The sequence below is a fragment of the Dendrobates tinctorius genome, unplaced genomic scaffold (assembly GCF_039654945.1).
Source record: "Dendrobates tinctorius isolate UK_male_01 unplaced genomic scaffold, ASM3965494v1 ptg000079l, whole genome shotgun sequence".
Taxonomy (NCBI): Eukaryota; Metazoa; Chordata; class Amphibia; order Anura; family Dendrobatidae; genus Dendrobates; species Dendrobates tinctorius.
In genome coordinates this window covers 1,897,451-1,916,968 of record NW_027361747.1, presented here as the reverse complement: position 1 = coordinate 1,916,968, position 19,518 = coordinate 1,897,451, and the positions used below count along the sequence as shown (strand labels likewise).

The window sequence follows — 19,518 nt, the reverse complement described above, 5'->3', positions numbered from 1 at the left end:
TGGGGGTTTATCTCCGGAATTTTTTATATTATGGACTAGCGACATGGTTGTGATGCTAGACCAAGCGGTGCCCTCTCCCATCAGCATCGGTAGATTGCAAGGGTGTTGAAGCTGTCCGAATCCAATGGCCCAGTCCGCTTCAGAGCAGCACTTACAAGCTGAATAGCAAAGAACTTGTCTGCTGCACTCCTAGTTTCAGAGACCAGCCGTATTGCAGCCGTGGCTGGATAATGAGCAGTACACAATAGCATTAAAAATCCCTCCATTGTTGTAGGGTAAATTGCACAGTTGCTTGGTTTTATAAGCAGTTTATGAGCAGTTTTACACGAATACGTGCTGAGCGTTGACCATTGTTTTAGACTTCTGTCACTTTTAGCGTTGACTACAATTTTGGACTTTTCTCACTTTTAGCGTTGACCATAATTTTAGACTTCTGTCACTTTTTTTTGGCTCCTCTGAGTTTAGGCTTCCAGCCTGAGAAAATTTCACTTATTGAAATCATTTATGTCCCATAGATAAGTAGTATCTCCTTCTGAGAACACCCCTTACAGCGACCCAATGTCTTTAGAGGTAGGGAGATGGCTGATGTGGGGTGCAGCAACTCTACACTAGGACAAAAAATAGGTCCATCCTTGGAATAGCGGTGCGATGTCGGTGATTTCTGGAGATTGCTCCATGAAGGCCCTGATAGCTGCTGAGGGACCATGATCTGTGGGAACATTGGTGGTGGTCTGGTGCAGTGTAGAGGGGGCCGATGATCTGTTGTCCGGCAGTAGATGTGTGCCAGGTAACACGGTTGACAGCAGTGAATGTCGTTCTCCTCACATGGTATGACGAGTCAGGCGCTTCCTGAGCTCCTATGCCGTTATGAAGTTTCTCTGATTACTGCAGCATCATAACAGATTTATTGGCGCCATTACAGGGCTGGGACTATTGACATAGATAAGCCGGCAGCCTTTGACCTTTGCAGTGCTGTAATGGCTTTTTTAGCTTGAAAGCTAGAGGATGTAATGGCAGGTGCATGTCTGACGGGTGCGTGTGAATGCCAGGCATGCTGGCACATCTACGTCTCATAATGGAGCCGGCCGCTGAGGGCTGCAGAGATGCCATCATCCTCCTGGTGTAAATAACCCCCCCAGGACCACGCTGTGTGCAGTCTAATTTGGGATGTTGTTCTGGAAGTGACCGGTCTATTTATGGATACGGGTGGTGTTGGTGTCTGGACACGGGGAAGGTCTGATGATCTGTGTGTATCTGGGTAAGGATCGTCTTGGCTTCCATCTGTCTCATCGGGACTCGTCTCCGCATTTCTTTGTATTCATGCTGTCAACTTGTGCTGGTCATTAGGGTTTGTGTGTGACACATGATGTGATCAGAGGAAATTGGGGGATGAAACTTCCAGGGCTGTGGAGTCGGGGGTCTAGGATGCTGCTTCACAGTGGCCTGAGTTCATGGAAATGAGAAAGAGACCGTTAAAGGAGTTGTCCAGACAATCAGCTGCTGAACCAATTCCCTTCTATTGGGAGAAGCCGAATGCGTGTAGTTGGTAAAGCGCATGATACATACAGTCATGTGACCGCTCGCGCTGGGAATACCTTGGAATGGTAACCGCTCGCTTGCGCTGGGAATACCTTGGAATAGTGACTGCTTGCACGCGCTGGGAATACTGGGGCATGGTGACCGCTCATTCGCGCTGGGAATACCGGGGCATGATGACCGCTCACGCTGGGAATACCGGGGCATGGTGACCGCTTGCGCTGGGAATACCGGGGCATGGTGACCGCTCGTTCACGCTGGGAATACCGGGGCATGGTGCTCACTCGCGCTGGGAATACCTTGGAATGGTGACCTCGCACTGGTAATAATGTGAATGTTGACCGCTTGCTCGCACTGGGAATTCTGGGGATTGGTGACTGCTTGCTCGCACTGGTAATACAGGGGATTGGTGACTGCTTGCTCGCACTGGTAATACTGGGGAATGGTGACCGCTCGCTTGCACTGAGAATACTGGGAATGGTGACCGCTCACTCGCACTGGGAATACTGGGGAATGGTGACCGCTCGCTCTGGGAATACCGGGGAATGGTGACTGCTCGCTCGCACAGGTAATATCAAATAATGGTGACTGCTTGTTTGCACTGGAAATACCCGGGAACGGTGACTAAACTCTTGCACTTGTGGAATATTGTGGAATGGTGACTACTCACTCGCAAAGGGAATACCGAGGAATGGTGACCACTTGCGCTGTGGCAGTCTGCAGTCATTCATAGAGGATAGACTTGTGTCCCATATCCACACAACCATTTTGAGGTTAGGGTCACACGACTGTTCTCTCATCTGAAAAATTCGGTCCGATTAGGCTGATCAGACTCTGATTAGAGGGTGATCCGATTTTTTTTTTTCTTTCCTGAGGTGAAGAATAAAACATGTTCTCCACTTTTTCCATTCAGTCTCTGTGAGAATTGGGTCACACTCTGTAGTTATCCGAGTGCGGTCCAATGTTTTCCATGGACCAATAGATTTGAATGTCCGAGTGCGACCCAATTATCGGAGGCAAGTCGTGCTTCCGAGGAAAAAAAATTAGACATGTAGATGGCCTCATTGTATAACATGGGAACAGATGGCGCTCATCTCAGTGTTAGTCATCTGCACGAGCCCGGAGTTAGCGTACGGCTACACAGCAGTTCCAAATGTTACGAAGACTTGCACTTTGCACACCAGCCTTTATGAAGGGATCGGTGGAGTAAGGAGCACTGAGTTCATTAAGAGACGTATGGTGCATCTTTCTACTGCCGTACGCCACGGCCAGAGCTGCACCCCCACCGTGGCGGGAGTACATTTCTGTGTAGTAAATGAAGATAAGTTTGATGGCGTGTTTGGCCAAGCCTGGTCCCACCCAACCTCCACCCAATTTTGAAAAGCTGCCTCTTGCCAGGACTGGAGTGAAAAGCCAAAAGTCGCCACACATTTATAAAAAACTTTGAGTCGCGCAAAGACCTTGAAGTTTTACTCCAGAATTTTGCTGATTTATTGTGGCCTCACTACGTCTGTGCTCACCTGGGAGCATTTTCTTCAGTTTTCCCCTGTGCAGCTACACAACATGATGAATATCGATCTATTGATGTCACTGCTACTTGTTCCGAGTTGTCCAACAAGAGCGCTATGTGAGGTTGCTTCATTGACTTCACTCTTATTGGGATATTTAACTCATCGACGGCAGCCAGAAAAGTTTTCCTATAGTTCTCGTCTTGGACCATGAAACATGGTTGTGTGAGACTGGCTTAAAGGGTTGATTGAGAATAGAAAATCAGCGCTACCCTTGTCCATGGGTTGTGTGGGGTACCTCAGCTCATAATGATTTAGGTACATTAGCTGCAATACCAGACACGTCCTAAGGACTAGGGTGGCGCTGTTTATCTAATTGATCACTTGAAGCCCCCAAGCTCAACCCGGATACTGGTTCTCCGATACTTGTAGGAAAACCTATTTGAATTCCATAACCTGAAATCACGTGGGTTCAGCTGAGTCGCATAGAATGGGAATGCAGAGTCGGCAGTGTTCTCCGTGGTTATGTGCGTCCTTGTCAGTGAGCTTTAGGGACATCCTTAAAAGACAAAGGAGTCTTTTGCCTTGTATTATTAACCCTGTCATCCCTCTGAAACCCGCATTCAATGTGTAAAGGCTGCAGTCTTGTTCGACGTGCACGTCAGATCCACTTCCCTCACGTACGGTAATCCATGTAAATCTATGCAGAACCTGTAATGTAGGACATGACATTGTAATGAAACGATTGCGCTTGTCATTGATCCGGATCTTGGCGAGGAATCCGCTGCTCATCTCCGCGGATCTAGATCCGGTCTAACGTTTCATTGGGTGGTTTATATGTTATAAGTCATATACTGGAGAGATATTTTGTAAAAAGCTCCATGTTCCTTCCAATAGGTGACAATTTCCTCCTCCTCACCAGTAAAACCAGTTTCTGGTTGTTCTGCTGGTTTTATCTAAGTGGCATTTAGCGTTCATTGCTGTGGCAGGTGAACTCTGTAAAGGTGGAATGAGGAGCATTTCTGAAAGGGAAAACGCCCGCAGTGCTGGGGTCAAGGTTTCAGGGCATCTCCCTTTATAATCGGCATGTTGCTGGTCTGTGTCCTTCCATACCCTCTTATGTCATCTTGTTTCTTCTTGATGGGTGAAAGCCAGTATGGACCAGGAATTGTCAATGCATCTCAGTCAATTTTTCTGCTTTCAGATGCATAGATATCTGAATGTACTCATACTGGAGTACAGAAGATGGCAGTGATGGGTCAGCAGCTGTCTCCTCTTCAGCGGGCTCTGTAGAACAATCTCCTGCAGTTGCTTTTCACCAGAGTTAGTGAGACACAGGTGCTGAACTGACCCATCACTGCCATCATCTGTACGCCAAAGTTTCAAAACTCTCCAACCTGGAAAAAAAATAAAAAGTTACCGTACTTTTAAAGGGGTATTACCTTCTGCGATATTTATAGCATACAAAAAGTATATGCAATAAATGTCTGAGGTCCGCATTCAGGACTTCAGCCTTTCAGGAGAATGAGGTCCTCTCCTTCCCCATTTAGCACTCTAGAGGGGTCGAGACCATGCAGGCACATTCCTCCCTCACCTTGAGGGTTCTGGGTGTAACAGCCTACCATTTCACAGCTCCTACACACTATGATTGAGAAAGCCCATGTCAGCAAGCCTCCACTTCACATCCAAGCAGGCTCCTCATTCTTCTGCTATACTATACGGTTAGATCCAAAAATGTATGTACAGTGGCCGAATCTTCGTGATTTGGGTTCTCTATGACACAATTTTGGATTTAAAATGAACCCACTGAGATGCAACTGAAGTGCAGACTTTTAGGTTTAATGGAAGGGTTTGAACACAGCGTATCCTGTGAAACGTTTTAAATTAAAAATTGCAAATCATTTTTCTACCAAGCCTCCTTATTCAGAGCTCAAAAGTAATTGGACAAATTAAGTTTTACCATAAATTAAATGTTCAGTTTTACTACTTTGTAGGGAATACTTTGCAGGTAATGACTGGCTGAAGGCTGGAAGTTAGGGATGATTGCAAACACTGGGTTTTCTCCTCTGTGATGCTTTGTCACGCCTTTACTGCAGCTCACTTCAGTTGTTGCTTGTTTTTGGGTCTTTCTGCCAGGGCTGTGGAGTCGGTATAAAATGGACCGACTCTGACTCCTAAAATATATAATAAATTGGGTACAATAGTTCAATGCAGAATGTGCTGAATATTTTTTCATAGGAATTTGGGAAAGTTATGAAATGCCCTATAAATGGCTGTTCTATTCCTGATCGAAGGCTACATTCACACACCGCATATTTGCTGCGTTTTTTGAGGATACGTTTTTCAGCTGCAAAAGCAGATCAGCTTTTTAAAAAAACCGCATCACCTGAAAGGTTTTTGAGCTCATAAATAATGTTTTCAATAGCAAAAGCAGATTAGAAAAACGCCGCACAAACTGACATGCTCATTCAGCCCAAAAATGGATCCTCACAAAACAATGTGTCTGAATGTCATATCTTGAAACCCATTGACTTTCTGGGATGCCCAGAGTCACTGCATTTTACTGCAAAAAACGGATCCGCAAAAACGCTGTGTGTGAGCCATGGCCGTAGCCAGCGAGGGGCAGGGGGGGCAGCTGCCCCCCCTAGAAGCAGGGGCACGCACCTATCAAAACTCACTTGTATGCTGCAGTGCTCCCGTCCTGCACCGGCTCCAGACTGCAGGGGGCAATCTCCCCTCCTCTGTCCTGTCTTCTGCTGTCTTCACCAGAGAGAGGAGGGGGAGGGGTGCCTGCCCTGCACAGGATCCGATTCCTGGGCCCAAGCTGGAGAAAGTGAGAAAGTTGTGCACACGCTGCAGGTGGCAATAAGAGATAGTCTGCAAGAGGGGCATGCTGGAAATCTGATTGGAAAAGTGAGGAAATTGGTTATTTCCACCAGAACCCCTAAAATTGATTCCATCTTCAAGAGACGTGTTGGGAAAGGGGCAATTGTCGATCAAGTCACTCGGTGGGGCAGCACTTACTTAATGATTGAGCGATTGCTTGAACTAAAACGATTTCTTATAGATATGGCGAACCCTCAGGTAACACTACATGAAGGTCAATGGACACAGGTGGCTGAATTGAAGGAATTTCTTAATCACCCATTTACTGTGACTAAAAAATTACAAGATGAGGATTTAACTCCTGGCATTTTCATAAGGGAGTGGAAGAACTTGCTATTTTGCCTGTCCCAAAGGGGAGGTTTAATCGCAGATGGCGTTTCTGCTTCAATGAAACAGAGAGACACAGCTATTGGAAAATAAAATTTTTCTGGCAGCTGCTTATGTGGACCCAAGTCATCGTATATTGCTTGATGATCAACAGCTTACTAAAGGAAAAGAAGCTCTGACTGAGGTAGCAGTTAGGATGAGTGGCCTACAGGAGGACTGCCAGGTGCAAGAGGACTTGGGTCCTGACAGTGCTACTGCTGCCATATCTTCATCCTCATCAGATAAGGAGTTTGACTTTGACAAGTATTTGGATGACATGGATTAGGCAAAGCGTTGCCGCAAGGAAAAAGATTTCACTCCATCTCCTATAGCAAACAGATTGACCATATTTCAGCAAAATGTTTCACTTGCTGTCAAAGAAATACAAAAATTCAATCGTTCATCAAAACTGACTGTGCATGAGGCAATTCCTTTATACTTGGAAATTGTTAGAGATGTTGCCCATGTGGTTACGGCTTTGCCTCCAACCCAAGTTAGTGTAGAGAGGTTGTTCTCTGGCCTTAAAATCATTAGGTCAGATTTGAGGTCATCTATGAAGGAGGATCTGATGGAGGCAATTATATTTCTTAGAACAAATTCATAGACTGCCTTCTCCATACTTTCTTCTACCCATCATTCTAATACAGGTTGATCTTGGTTTCATCTGTCCAAAGAATGCTTTTCCAGACCTGAGCTGATTGTACCTTGTGGTGAACTGAAACGCCAATTTCCTGAAGATCACTCTTGGGTGGATTTTTCTGAAGGGGTTTTTCTTCTCCATGGAAAGAAATCTGCGATCATCCACCACTGTTGTCTTCTGTGGACATCAAGGCCCTCTTGAGTTCCCAAGCTCACCAGTGTGCCTTTTTTTTTCTGCAGAATTTACCAAACAGCTAATTTGGCCACTCCTAATATTTTTGCTGTCTCTCTGATGGACTCCTGTTTTTTTTTTTTTCTTCTTTTAAGCCTAATGTCACGTCGCCGTCAGACACAGGGACTGCTGTTCCTGCGTCGGCCACTGGGAGGCGTCGGACTGTCAGGTCGCCGTCAGATACAGGGACTGCTGTTCTGGTCTCAACCACTGGGAGGCGCCGGGCGGTCACATCGCCGTCACACTCGGGGACGGCTGTTCCTTCCTTCGCCACTAGGAGGCGCCGTGGTTTCCCCGTGGGTGGTGGTGACAGAGAATGGGCTCCTGCGCAGGCATCTGGTAGGCGCAGGCTCCGCTCCTCTGTCAGTCATGAAGGGTTGGTGCATCACCATCTGGCCTGATCCTGGGGGCGGTCCAAATGACATCATCAGACTGAACCTGTGATGGATAGCCTGATCCTTTAAATACCTTGGGGCTGGTCTTGCAGGCCGCCAGATATAGTCTGGTTTCCCCAGTGCGCTAGTTTATTTGCTATCTTTGATTCTGACCTTTGCCTGGATTTCTGACTCTGCTCCTGCCTGACGATTTTGTACCTCTGCCGCCCTCCTGGTTTACGACTCGCTGACTACACTTTTGGTCCTGTTTTTTAACCCCTTTCTGGCGACCGTCCTGCTCTGGTCCGCTGCTCTTATTCAGACAGCTACCTCCTGGGCTCTGCTGTAAATCCATATCCCTGTATAGGGGTAAAGGGTATCGGGGTTGCTCGGGGTGCTGTCTTACTGCAGCCCAGACTCGCAGTTTTTGCATATTTCCCATAAGGGATGGGAGCATTACTCTAGAATCACTGCGTTGAGAAACATGTGATGGTGTCTCCACAGTGTTGGATGTTGATCTCCATGAGTTCATTCATCCTCATTTTTTACAGTCTTTCACTAGGCATTGCTCCTACTAGCCAGTTTCCTACTCCACACTGATGAGGGGCAATACCCCGAAACAGCTGTCTGGATGGATACCATGTTTTGGCATAGGTGGTTTCCTTCATTGGAGACTGCCCTTCCCGTGGTTGTTCCTTCCTGGGGAAACACCTGGCTAGTCATTGCTTGCGTTGAGAAACACGTGATGGTGTCTCCGCGGCTTGTGTTTTGCATGTTTTTGCATATTTCCCATAAGGGATGGGAGCATTGCTCTAGAATCACTGCATTGAGAAACATGTGATGGTGTCTCCGCAGTGTTGGATGTTGATCTCCATGAGTTCATTCATCCTCATTTTTCACAGACTCGCAGACGGACGTCACACCTAACTTTAATTTTCTTTTCTAGTGAGAGCTCCTTTGTTGTGGTTTTACAGCAGCAGCATCCAAATGCAAATGTCACCCCTGGAGTCATCTCCAGACCTTTTTACCTGTTAATTGATAATTGATTAATGAGGGAATAAACCATGCATTCCATCAAAGAGCTTTTGAGATGTGCCCAATTACATTTGGTCCCTTTTTAAAAGAGGCAGCTACATATTAATGAGCTGTAATTCCTAAACCCTTACTCCAATTAGGATATGAATACCCCCAAACTAAAGCTGGGAGTCTGCACTTTAAGCCCATATTGATTATATAAATGTATTTTGAATGTTTTTGTAAACAGCTGAAATGCCAAAACTCGTGTCACTATCCAAATATTTTTGGACCTGACTGTATTGTGCCTAGATATGGCTATACAGTCCATCATTACTACTTACGTGTGCCACTCCTCTACCCTCAGTTGTAGAAACTACTTGTGATCAGAGAGGTATACCTCTGTCCAGCTGGTGAAACTTGTGGGCTGCAGATTTTGCATCCCTGTGCTCCAGTTTAGGCTGTGTCCACATAGCAGTCAGCATTCAGGCGTAAGCACCTGTCATTAAGCCCTGGGACATGCCACTCTATACCATACAGTGGCATTACATCTTTGTGGAATAATCTGCCCTCTGCCTCAATGCGCGTTTCGCACTGCTTTTTCAGGAGACACTAGGGCACCCTATGGCATAATTGTCGCTCTTTGTTATGACCAACAGGGCTGTGGAGTCGGAGTCGTGGAGTCTGAGTCGGTGCTCATTTTGGTGGAGTCGGAGTCGGAGTTGGAGTCGGTATAAAATGGACCGACTCCGACTCCTAAAATATATAATAAATTGGGTACAGTAGTTCAATGCAGGATGTGCTGAATATTTTTTCATAGGAGTTTGGGAAAGTTATGAAATGTCCTATAAATGGCTGTTATATTCCTGATCTAAGGCTACATTCACACAGCGTTTTTCCTGTGTTTTTTGAGGATACGTTTTTCAGCTGCAAAAGCTGATCATCTTTTTAAAAAAACTGCATCACCTGAAAGGTTTTTGAGCTCATAGATAATGTTTTCAATAGCAAAAGCAGATTAGAAATCTGCTATATCTATATATCCATTTATCCATATCTGTCTATCCATATCGTATCTGTACCAAAAAGAATGAAAACCGGGTAGTACACCAATATATATTCTGTTCTATATAAATATCTTGATTATTGGATCATAAAAATGATTAAATGTCTGAGGTTCACATTGTACTACAATAAATTTTTCACTTAAATATAAGCAATATGTGTGGGAGTCGGAGTCGTGGAGTCGGAGTCGGAGTTGGAGTCGGTGTAAGGGAAATTGAGGAGTCGGAGTCGCAGGTTTGGCTTACCGACTCCACAGCCCTGATGACCAAGCACCTTTTTCTTATTTATGACTTTTTAATGTTGTTCATTAATAAATAAAAAATACTTTTTATTCAGTAGTACCTTGGGTGACCATTGTTTCCATTTATTGGTAACCTATGTCCGTGATTAATTCAGTTTCTTTGAGGTGCATTTACCCAAATATTGATGGGTCTAATGATTTGGGGCATTCCTTTGTGATAATACTATAAAAACAGCATACATAAAAAGTAATTGTTAGGTCACGTTCCCACGGAGGGAAACCACACCTGTTTTTCTGCTGTGTGCTACAGTGCCAGCATAGTGCAAGACATTTCAAGAAATCTCAAACTCAAAGTGCGAAATACATCCGCAGCGTGAATCAACAAGAGCCGCAGCATGTCAATATCTGCTGGGGGCATGGGTGCGAGGCTCACACTTTGCCATGCTAAGAGTGAAATGTGGCGCTTCTCTGCTCCTTTTTCACAATGGTACCTGGTGCGGTAAATGGCGCTGCCGATGTCATTGCTGGACGTCTGCTGCCGGAGGTCCACGGTAAATATGTTCTGTATTAATGGAGCCTTTAAAAGTTCTCATTTCCAAGCTTACCTGATACCCACTGTTTATTTCTGGTTCTGTCTGATCAACAGAAATGCAGTTGACCATTTTTACAAATTTATTTGCAAATTTTTGGACTTTATTACCCTGCAGAAGACACGTTTGCACTATTATATCGTCTGTTCTATTAAAAGTGCTGTTAATGCGAGTGAGCTGTGCTGGTTCCCTTTGAGGGCTTTTCCCACGTAGACATCCCATTTCTGTCGCACGTTGTAAATAGGATTATTGGCTTTTGACCTTTTTCCTATGAGCTGGAGTGGAGAACAACATCCAGCACGTTTAGATACATCTCCCCTGCAGCTGTAGCGTCCACTGCTGATAATTGATTGAAAGGGATGTCATCCACTGCACCCCTACGAGTGTCCCAGAAATGCTACATAGAATTAAATAACATGTTAACCTCCCAGACCAATGCTACTTCTCCACTTTGAGCTCTGTGGACATAATGTCACTTGGGCACTGCAACCGATCAGCCTTCACTATTCTGCCAGGGGCATGTCTGCTCCGATGGAATAGTGAAGGCTGCAGCCGATCAACATATGCTGGTAGGCTGCAATGCTCACATCATATTATATCATCCGATCGCTGTAGGATGCCGCTACGAGCGGGGAAGTACCACTGGTCTGGCAGTTAGATATACGGTACATTTTTATTTTTTTTATGTAGCGCCTTGGGGATGACCCTTTAAAACTGGATCTTGAGCAGCTGATTTCAAGCTCCACTTTCCTTTCTTTTCCTGCCCATACACTTTAGAGAGCATTAGAATAATGGCGATCTCTCCCCACTTCCCATTGTTTGTCATAGGCTGAGCATTCATGTGTTCTCTATGGGGAGAGTGGAGTAAGGAACTGATGGACTCCTGGTTTTCAGCCTGTTTTCCTGCAGAACAGAGGGATGCTAAACTAAACTCTTGACAGGCTGCAAACAGAGTATACACCTATGTGATGTGCATCTCTTGGCAGAGTATTGCAAGATCTTATTTGTTTTGTTTTTTAAAGCTAGTCTTCTTACACCAGATTTCTCAGGTTTTATTGATCTTATGGAAAGGTAGGGATGGAAGCTTTTGTATTCCTGCTGCAGAGCTATATACATCACCACAGGTAAAACTTCACTAGGGCCCGATAGTAGCAAAGAGGGGCCAGCAGTAGGACGCAGGAGACAAAAGTCAGCAGTAAGCATATTGCCCCATACAAGGGGTATTCCCATGTTATGTACTTGGTATAGTTAGACAGCATTAAAATAAGCAGGTTTGCTATTAAACTGCTTACTGTATCTTCTCTGGATCTCCTGCTATGTTGGATTTTATATTGCCTAGTGTATAGCTGATTGCTAAGGAGATCACCCACCAGGGACTACCCGTGTATGCCCAGAAGTTACAATCCAGGCTGAAGAGTAAAGGTCCCGTTACATTTAGCGATGTACCAGCGATCCCGACAATGGTACGACCTGGTCAGGATCGCTGGTGCATCGCTAAATGGTTGCTAGTGAGCTGCCAAACAGGCAGATCTCACCAGCGATGTAGTGGCGGTCGTTACTTACCTGTCAGATGGCAGCTCTGGTGACTACTTCCTCCCGCGTCCATGGAGTCGCTCGTCGGTGCCAGCAGGAAGCCGACGACGAGAAATGGACCAGGACGATCTTGCATGATCAACGATATCTAGCGGGGGGCCGGGTCGGAGGTAAGTGTCACATGTAGCGATATTGCTACCGATATCGCTGTTGCATCACAAAATCGGTGATGCTTTAGCGATCTCGCTATGTGTGAAGGGGGCTTTAGCTCATGAGATCCCAGCCACCTCTCTCCAGTCCATTGATTTTGTTTTAAATGTATTTAGCAGTTAGCTGCCTCACTACCTCTCAGCTCCTGACTGAGCTGCTGCTATCAGTCTTGCAAAATCACAAAACACTGCCCTCACCATGGGCAGTTTCCAGAAGAGTTCTCCTTTTCACTTGAGCCCTCTGCTTGATCAAAGTCCCTGTTGGCTGTATATGAAAATTTAGTCATGACAGTGTAGACTTCAAAATTAGCATTGACATACATGAGTGTGCCACAGGTAGCATAAGATCAGAAGTAGTGTGCATCTACTGAGCCAAAACATCAACTCAATGAGGAGTGCCCCCACCTCGAGCAACAAAGAAGTCAAGAAACTTGAAAACTGTGTGCTGCTCAGGACATGAGTTGAGAATAATCTTTTAAATTGCTTGCAAAAGCCGTGATTGCTAGTTTATACATGGTACTGTCATGGACTTTTCCATAGAAGCCACACTATGAACATTTCTGCCGAATGTGAGTGACCACATGTAAACTAAGGGGACCACAAAGTGTTCCTTGGATGATAAAGCAGTAATGTATTAAAACCAACAGAGAAAAAGCCGAATACACAGTAGGTCTAGGAAGAGATGAAAGGGATGGAAATAAAACACCTTTATTAGGACAATTGGCTAAATGGTGGCACAGTAATGTACTGTGTGACATATGTTATAATAAATGAACTAATAACAGGATGTTATCGCGATGGCTGGGTGCCCATCATGTAAGAAAACTGCTTTATAGTGACCTTGAGTATAATGGTGTACAAATGGCCTTGTTTTTTGGCATTGAGCAGTGTTATCACACTCTTACAATTATTTGCAGACTCAACACACACATCTTATTTTTTTTATGTGTATGTAAGGTGAAATTGTGTACGTGATGTTTTAGTGCCTTAGCACAGATTTCTTTTTTTTTTTTTTTTCTTTTTTCTTTTTTCTTCGCAACTGCTATAGGAAACTGGGACTAGGTATAAATTACAACTCAAAATTATTTGCTATATATACACTGCTCAAAAAATGAAGGGAACACTAAAATACCACACTCTAGGTATCACTCAATGAAATATTCCAGTTGCAAATCTATATTCATTACATAGTGGAATGCGTTGAGAACAATAAAACAAAAAAATGATCAATGTAAATCAAAATTAATATCCCATGGAGGTCTGGATTTGGACTTAAACTCAAACTCAAAGTGGAAAATCAAATTACAGACTGATCCAACATCAGTGGAAATGCCTAAAGACAAGAAAATGATGCTCAGCAGTGTGTGTGACCTCCACGTGCCTTTATGACCTCCCTACAATGCCTGGGCATGCTCCTGATGAGGCGGCGGATGGTCTCCTGAGGGATATCTTCCCAGAACTGGATTAAAGCATCAGTCTAGACCAGGGTTCCCCAACTCCAGTCCTCAAGGCCCACCAACAGATCATGTTTTCAGGATTTCCTTTATATTGCACAGGTGAAGTAATTATCACCTGAGCAATACTAAGGAAATCCTGAAAACATGATCTGTTGGTGGGCCTTGAGGACTGGAGTTGGGGAACCCTGGTCTAGACAGTCTGTGATCTGTTGGTGGATTGAACAAGACATGATATCCCAGATGTGCTTGATTGGATTCAGGTCTGGGGAATACCAAATGAGTTTTTTTTTGTTTTTTTTACATAAAAATACTTAACGTATTTTTGAACTAAGATTCACTTTTTTCCCCTCAAAATTTTGAATGTCTTATAGTTTGAATGTAGCTTATCCGGGAGGTTGTGGCAGTGGTGGAGCAGGCTCACAGGAGGCAGGGTCCCTTCCTCAGGAGCTTGGCAGTGGCAGAAGCAGTGCAATGCTGTGAGCCAGGTGTCGGCAGAGTGGCGTGCATTGCTTTCCCAACATCCATTTTCCCGAAGCAGTGTGCTTCCGGAGGCAACGCATGCGCAGACTGGGATCCCAGCCCGACCAAGATCTCAATCTGCGCAAGCTCCGCCTCCGATGGACAGTTCCCTGGAGCCCACGTCTTGCACAGATTGAGATCTTGGCCAGGGACAAATACCAAAACAAGGAAGAAAAGGATCCACATGGCCGTAGGGATAAAAAAAAAAAATATGTAACTTTATTTCACATGGTTAAAGAAAAGAATAGTTGTCCTGACAAGTAAAAACCATTGTTCATCATGATGTACGTTTCTGGTTGAAGCCCTGGTCATAGAATGTGGCGTGAGGCACTATATAAAGTGTTAACCTTATGTGACATCACAACATTCATTAGCATATAATACATATTCATGAAAAAAATCTACTGAAAAATAACAGAATATATACAGAACTACATATTTACAGAAAGACGCATGGAAGCTATTCAGAAAGAAGATGAGGGAAATGGCGTGTAAGCGACAATAGGGAATGCAGGTAACAGAAACGGGATGAGACGGGGTGCGATATTCAACCAGCCAGCTACAGTTGTCAAATGCGGCCTGTGACCAAATACAAATGAGAGCGAATATAAACATTAATTTTTTTTTTTATTATTTAATAAAATGCATTTTTATTAATGGGAAAAATAAATTATTATTCATCAGTAGAATAAAACAATTTGAATTGAACATCAAGTTCATGATAAAGTAGATTAAAAATGGGCCAAAAAGTATAAAAATTTGGGAGGGGGAAGGGGGTGGTGACAGGCGGAGGGCGGCTGGGGGTCGTGTGACAGGCGGAGGGCGGCTGGGGGTCGTGTGACAGGCGGAGGGCGGCTGGGGGTCGTGTGACAGGCGGAGGGCGGCTGGGGGTCGTGTGACAGGCGGAGGGCGGCTGGGGGTCGCAGCGACATATGGAGGTCTAGGGGGCAGTGACATGCGGAGTGCTGGGGGGCGCTGTGACATGAAGGCGGGGGGTGATGATGTGTGGAGGTCTAAGGGGACAGTGACATGCGGAGGGTGGCTGGGGTTTGCAGTGACATGCGGCGGGTGATGACGTGTGGAGGTCTAGGGGGGCAGTGACATGCGGAGGGCTGGGTGTCACGGTGACATGCGGAGGGCGGTGACGTGCTGGTGGTCGCATTGACATGTGGAGGGCTGAGAGTCGCAGTGACGTGCGGAGGGCTGGGGGGGCTGTGCCCTTCAGTGCAGCTGCATATTATTTCCGCAGGTAGTGGAGCTCTGCACGCGCAGCATGTCACTGCAACCATTAATAAAGGCTTTTTGATATTTACGTGTTATCATCCATTCATATCCATCTACTGATGACTGAGAACATCTGCAGCACAGATCGCCATGAATGTGTGTTCATATTAAGGCAAGGTTAATAAAATGATCATAGATAACAATTAAGACTTGGCGAGGATCAATGCAAAGTTGGAAGGAAACTATAGAGGATGGAAAAAGGTCAGTGGAGAACATGATGGGAAACAATCCAGATATATTATCCAATGGGGTTTCCTATTTGCTCACAACATGTACAGAGCCCCGGACATTAGACTCCATCTGCTTCTCTCCTATGGCGCCGATATTTTATGGTCTGACATGGTAACATACGGCGAGCGGCCAAAATATTAAAGCCACCTCTGTGTGTAATCTTGTGAATGTCCCCCTCTTTTCACCATAACAGTCCTGACCCGTCAACGTATGGACTCCATTAGTCATGTGCAGGTTTTCTTGTAGCATCGTGGCACCAAGAAATTAGTAGCAGATCATTTATGTCCTGTGAGGTGTGGCCTCCATGGATCGGTCTTGTTTGCCGCCACTAGGATTGAGATCTGAGGAATTTGATGACCAGTTCCTGGCCTAGAGTTTTGTCATGTTCCTCAAGCCATTTCTGTACAACATTGCAGTGTGGCAGGTGGCATCGTACTGCTGTAAGAGGCCACCGCTAGTAGGGAATGCCGATCCCATGAAGGGGTGTACTTGGGCTGTAGAATGCTTGGGTAGGTGATCCACCTCACCAAAACATTGACATGAATGCCTGGAGCTGGGTTTTGCCAGCAGAGTACTGTCCAGAGCATTAGCGTCTCCTCTGGGCTTCCATCCTGTTGCAGGCGCTTTCCCAGTAAGCCACCGATTAGCAGCTGACTCACCACATAATGGAAAAGAAAACTGGAGTCCTCATTAAACCCTCCATTGCCCTAGGTCCAGTTCTAATGTTCATATGCTACTTATAGAAATTTTTGTCAGTGACCTCTGACCATACAGCCCCTTATACAGCAAGTTACAATGCATAGAGTGTTCTGACATGTCTCTCTCATGGGCAGAATCTGGTCTCAGTCACTAGTACTGGTGTCAGACCAGATTTCCTAGCATTTGCCCCTTGCGTGCATCAGTGAACCTTGGGCATGCATGATCCTTCCGCCGATTCACCGGCAACCCTTCTTTGGACCCCTTTTGGCAAGGTACTAGGCATATATGATGCTGCTGCTTAGTTCGGGTTGGGAAACCCTCGGCCATTCCCTACATCACAGGCCATATATGTAGCATGTCATTCATAGAAGGAGAAAGGTACGCTCAACTGCTAAAGTCTTTGCGGTGCTCAGAAGTAGGACATGGTGTTCAACAGAATAGAGAAAATACTTTGGCACTACACTGGGAAAATCATGCGGTAATTTTATTAATTACGGTAGATCCAAATGGAAAAATAACGAAAAATTACTTCCAACGTTTCCGCCACATAGGGCCTTTTTCAAGGTATTATTGTACAAAGTTAACAAAAAATTATACAATTAGAAAACAATATATAAAAAAAAATGATATAAATCAGAAACCCAAACAGATCAATAATGTCCTAAGGGAGCAGAAGACCACAGTGTGTACATTGGTGGGATTACCTGTAAATGAAGGGGAGCCCTGTGTTATTTAATTCTCAATTTAGCCCAAGAGTGAGAGACCTCCTGAGTCCAAGTGTATTCAGTCTCTTACCAGCCAGCCGCCACTTGTACTGAGCAGTGTGAGAGTTCAACAGTGGCAAAGAAGGACACTGAGGAGCTGTCAATTGAGTTAGGTGGGCGGAGACGGCCATTTTGACATAGAGTTTCAATATTAGTACACCAGTGTCATCAGGTCGTATTTTACAAGGGGCATATTGCTTTTAGAATGAAATCTGATGACAGATGGAGTAGTTGTCCAGGCTGTTACACTCCTGATTCCTTGTACGTAGTGACTCTCTGTGAAGTCCCTTTTAGTCCGGTGCCTGTCGTCCTTGCTATTTGTGTGTGTACACCCCCGTGGCCGCAGGTCAGGGGACCGCTTTGGGGAAGACCTGGCTTGGTGCTTTCTCTGTTTAGACAGCGCATGGCGTGGGCCGCTGTCAGCCAGGCCTGAGCGGCTGTTTGCAGAACTAAACAATCTAAATGAACAAGGTTACAAAGCAAACACAAGCATATGGCTGCAGATGACAGCGCACCAAGGCAAACAGACGCGGCCTTAAAGGGAACATTCCCAGATTGTGGTCACATCGATGAGTAAATGCCCAATAACCAGGCACCTGCCAGGCCTCGCATAAGGATGGCCGCCTTTGGTGCGTTACGATTACTAAACTGGCCTGTGAGAACACGCGGCTATTTCAGGTGATCTATTCGGGTAGTTTTGTAAAGCCGGTGAAATCTCTTTGGCCATGTTGGCGTGTCGCAAAAATGCTGCGTTTTTTTATGCACAAAATCTGCAGTTCAATCCCAGGGTTTGTGATGTCATGGAGGCTCATGCCTACTTTGCATTTACCGTGAAGTATTTGCAGTTTTCCCTCCAGGCTTCTATGGAAACCTAAAATATGCTTGTAAAAAACTCTTTTGCGTTGAGTAGACTCCCAGCGTCTCTGCACTAAACGGCTGACAAAATATGCTACATCAGATCTGCATTAAAAAAAGCAGCGAGATGCCAAAATCGGTGCAGATTGTTATTGGGCATTTTGGTGCAGACGCCTGCAGGGAAAAATCAAGTGGAAGAACAGCATTTTTTGCATGTGGGAACGTTACCTTAAAGGCGTTGTCCTGGACTTCAACATTGATGGTTTATCCTTAGGGCAGTTCATTAGTATCTGATCGGTGGGGGTGCGAGACTTGGACTCCCTGCCGATCAGCTGGTCCTGGTGTCAGCGGCGGCTGGAACTGCACAGCTCCATTAACTGTATAGTGGCCACAACTGGGTACTGCACATCCGCCACCTACTCAGACCAATAAGGGGCGGATGGGCAGTTGACAGCTGTGCAGTTCCTCCTCCACGGACATCTTGAACAGCTGATGGGCGGGTGTGCCGGGTGTCGTACCCCCCACGATTAGACACTGATGAACTTGCCTAAGGAGAGGCCATCATTGTTAAAGTCTTGGACAACCCCTTTAAGGTTCACCTATATACATGTGGGGGCTGTTTTTTATAGGAAATCTGCTATGTTTCTAGATAACCCTTTAAACTTCTGGTGGTTTTATATCTTGGAATTCAGTGGTTCTTGTAGGGATCCGTCTTCTGTTTTGCGGTGTTCCTTGGGAATGTTCTGTAATGTCTCTGGGGTAACAGGTGACAGATGACAGACGCACAGCGGGAATGGTTGGGGGCCGTCTGTTTTGTGCTTTGCTGTGATTGGGAACATCTTGCCAATTATAATCTTGCCGGAGAAAGGGATAATGCGGGCCGGCCTGGACACTTTGTAGTCGCTGTGCATTGATGTCACTCTTCCTTCTCTCTAGGCTATGAAAAGACTGACGACGTGTCAGAGAAGACCTCTCTCGCTGATCAAGAAGAAACCAGGACTATTTTTATCAACCAGCCTCAGCTCACAAAGTTCTGCAACAACCGTGTCAGGTAGGAGCCATTAGAAGCCCTGCTATGTACTGGGGGGCTCCTCTATTTCATGTCCCCCCCGCTCACAGGGCTGGCGGGGCAAGAGTTAAAGATTCCAGTATGTTTTTCGTTACCATGATAGTGGTGAAGGACCGACACTGAAAGTGTCTTGGTAGGTAATATAACACTAATTAAGCTCAATGGAAAATGAATCCGTCAGCAGGATTTTACTCTGTGCTTACAGCTCTTTCACAGACGAGACCAGCAATACCTTTACAAGGTCATCCCGTTCCTCCATTACTGAGCTACCAGCTTTGGAATATACATGCAAATGATGCTGAAGGGCTTTGGTAGATCTGAAGCCACCGTCACTCCAGCTCTATTTCCCGCCAAGCGCCGCCTCCACCTGTTTGACTGACAGTCTCTATGCTGTGTGACTTCAGGCAAAGGAGCCATCTGTCAAGTAAGAGAAGGCTTGGGTAGGAAATA

General features: G+C 45.5%; 1 protein-coding gene across 5 annotated transcripts in view; it reads left to right on the top strand.

The window, feature by feature from the left end:
• Positions 1 to 19,518, top strand: part of ATP8A1 (ATPase phospholipid transporting 8A1) — a 311,188-nt gene that overhangs the window by 13,027 nt on the left and 278,643 nt on the right. For all 5 annotated transcript variants that reach the window (XM_073583432.1, XM_073583434.1, XM_073583430.1 and 2 more), the window contains exon 3: positions 18,936 to 19,050. In XM_073583432.1, coding sequence (XP_073439533.1) covers positions 18,936 to 19,050 — 115 coding nt within the window. The remainder of the gene's footprint in view (positions 1 to 18,935; positions 19,051 to 19,518) is intronic.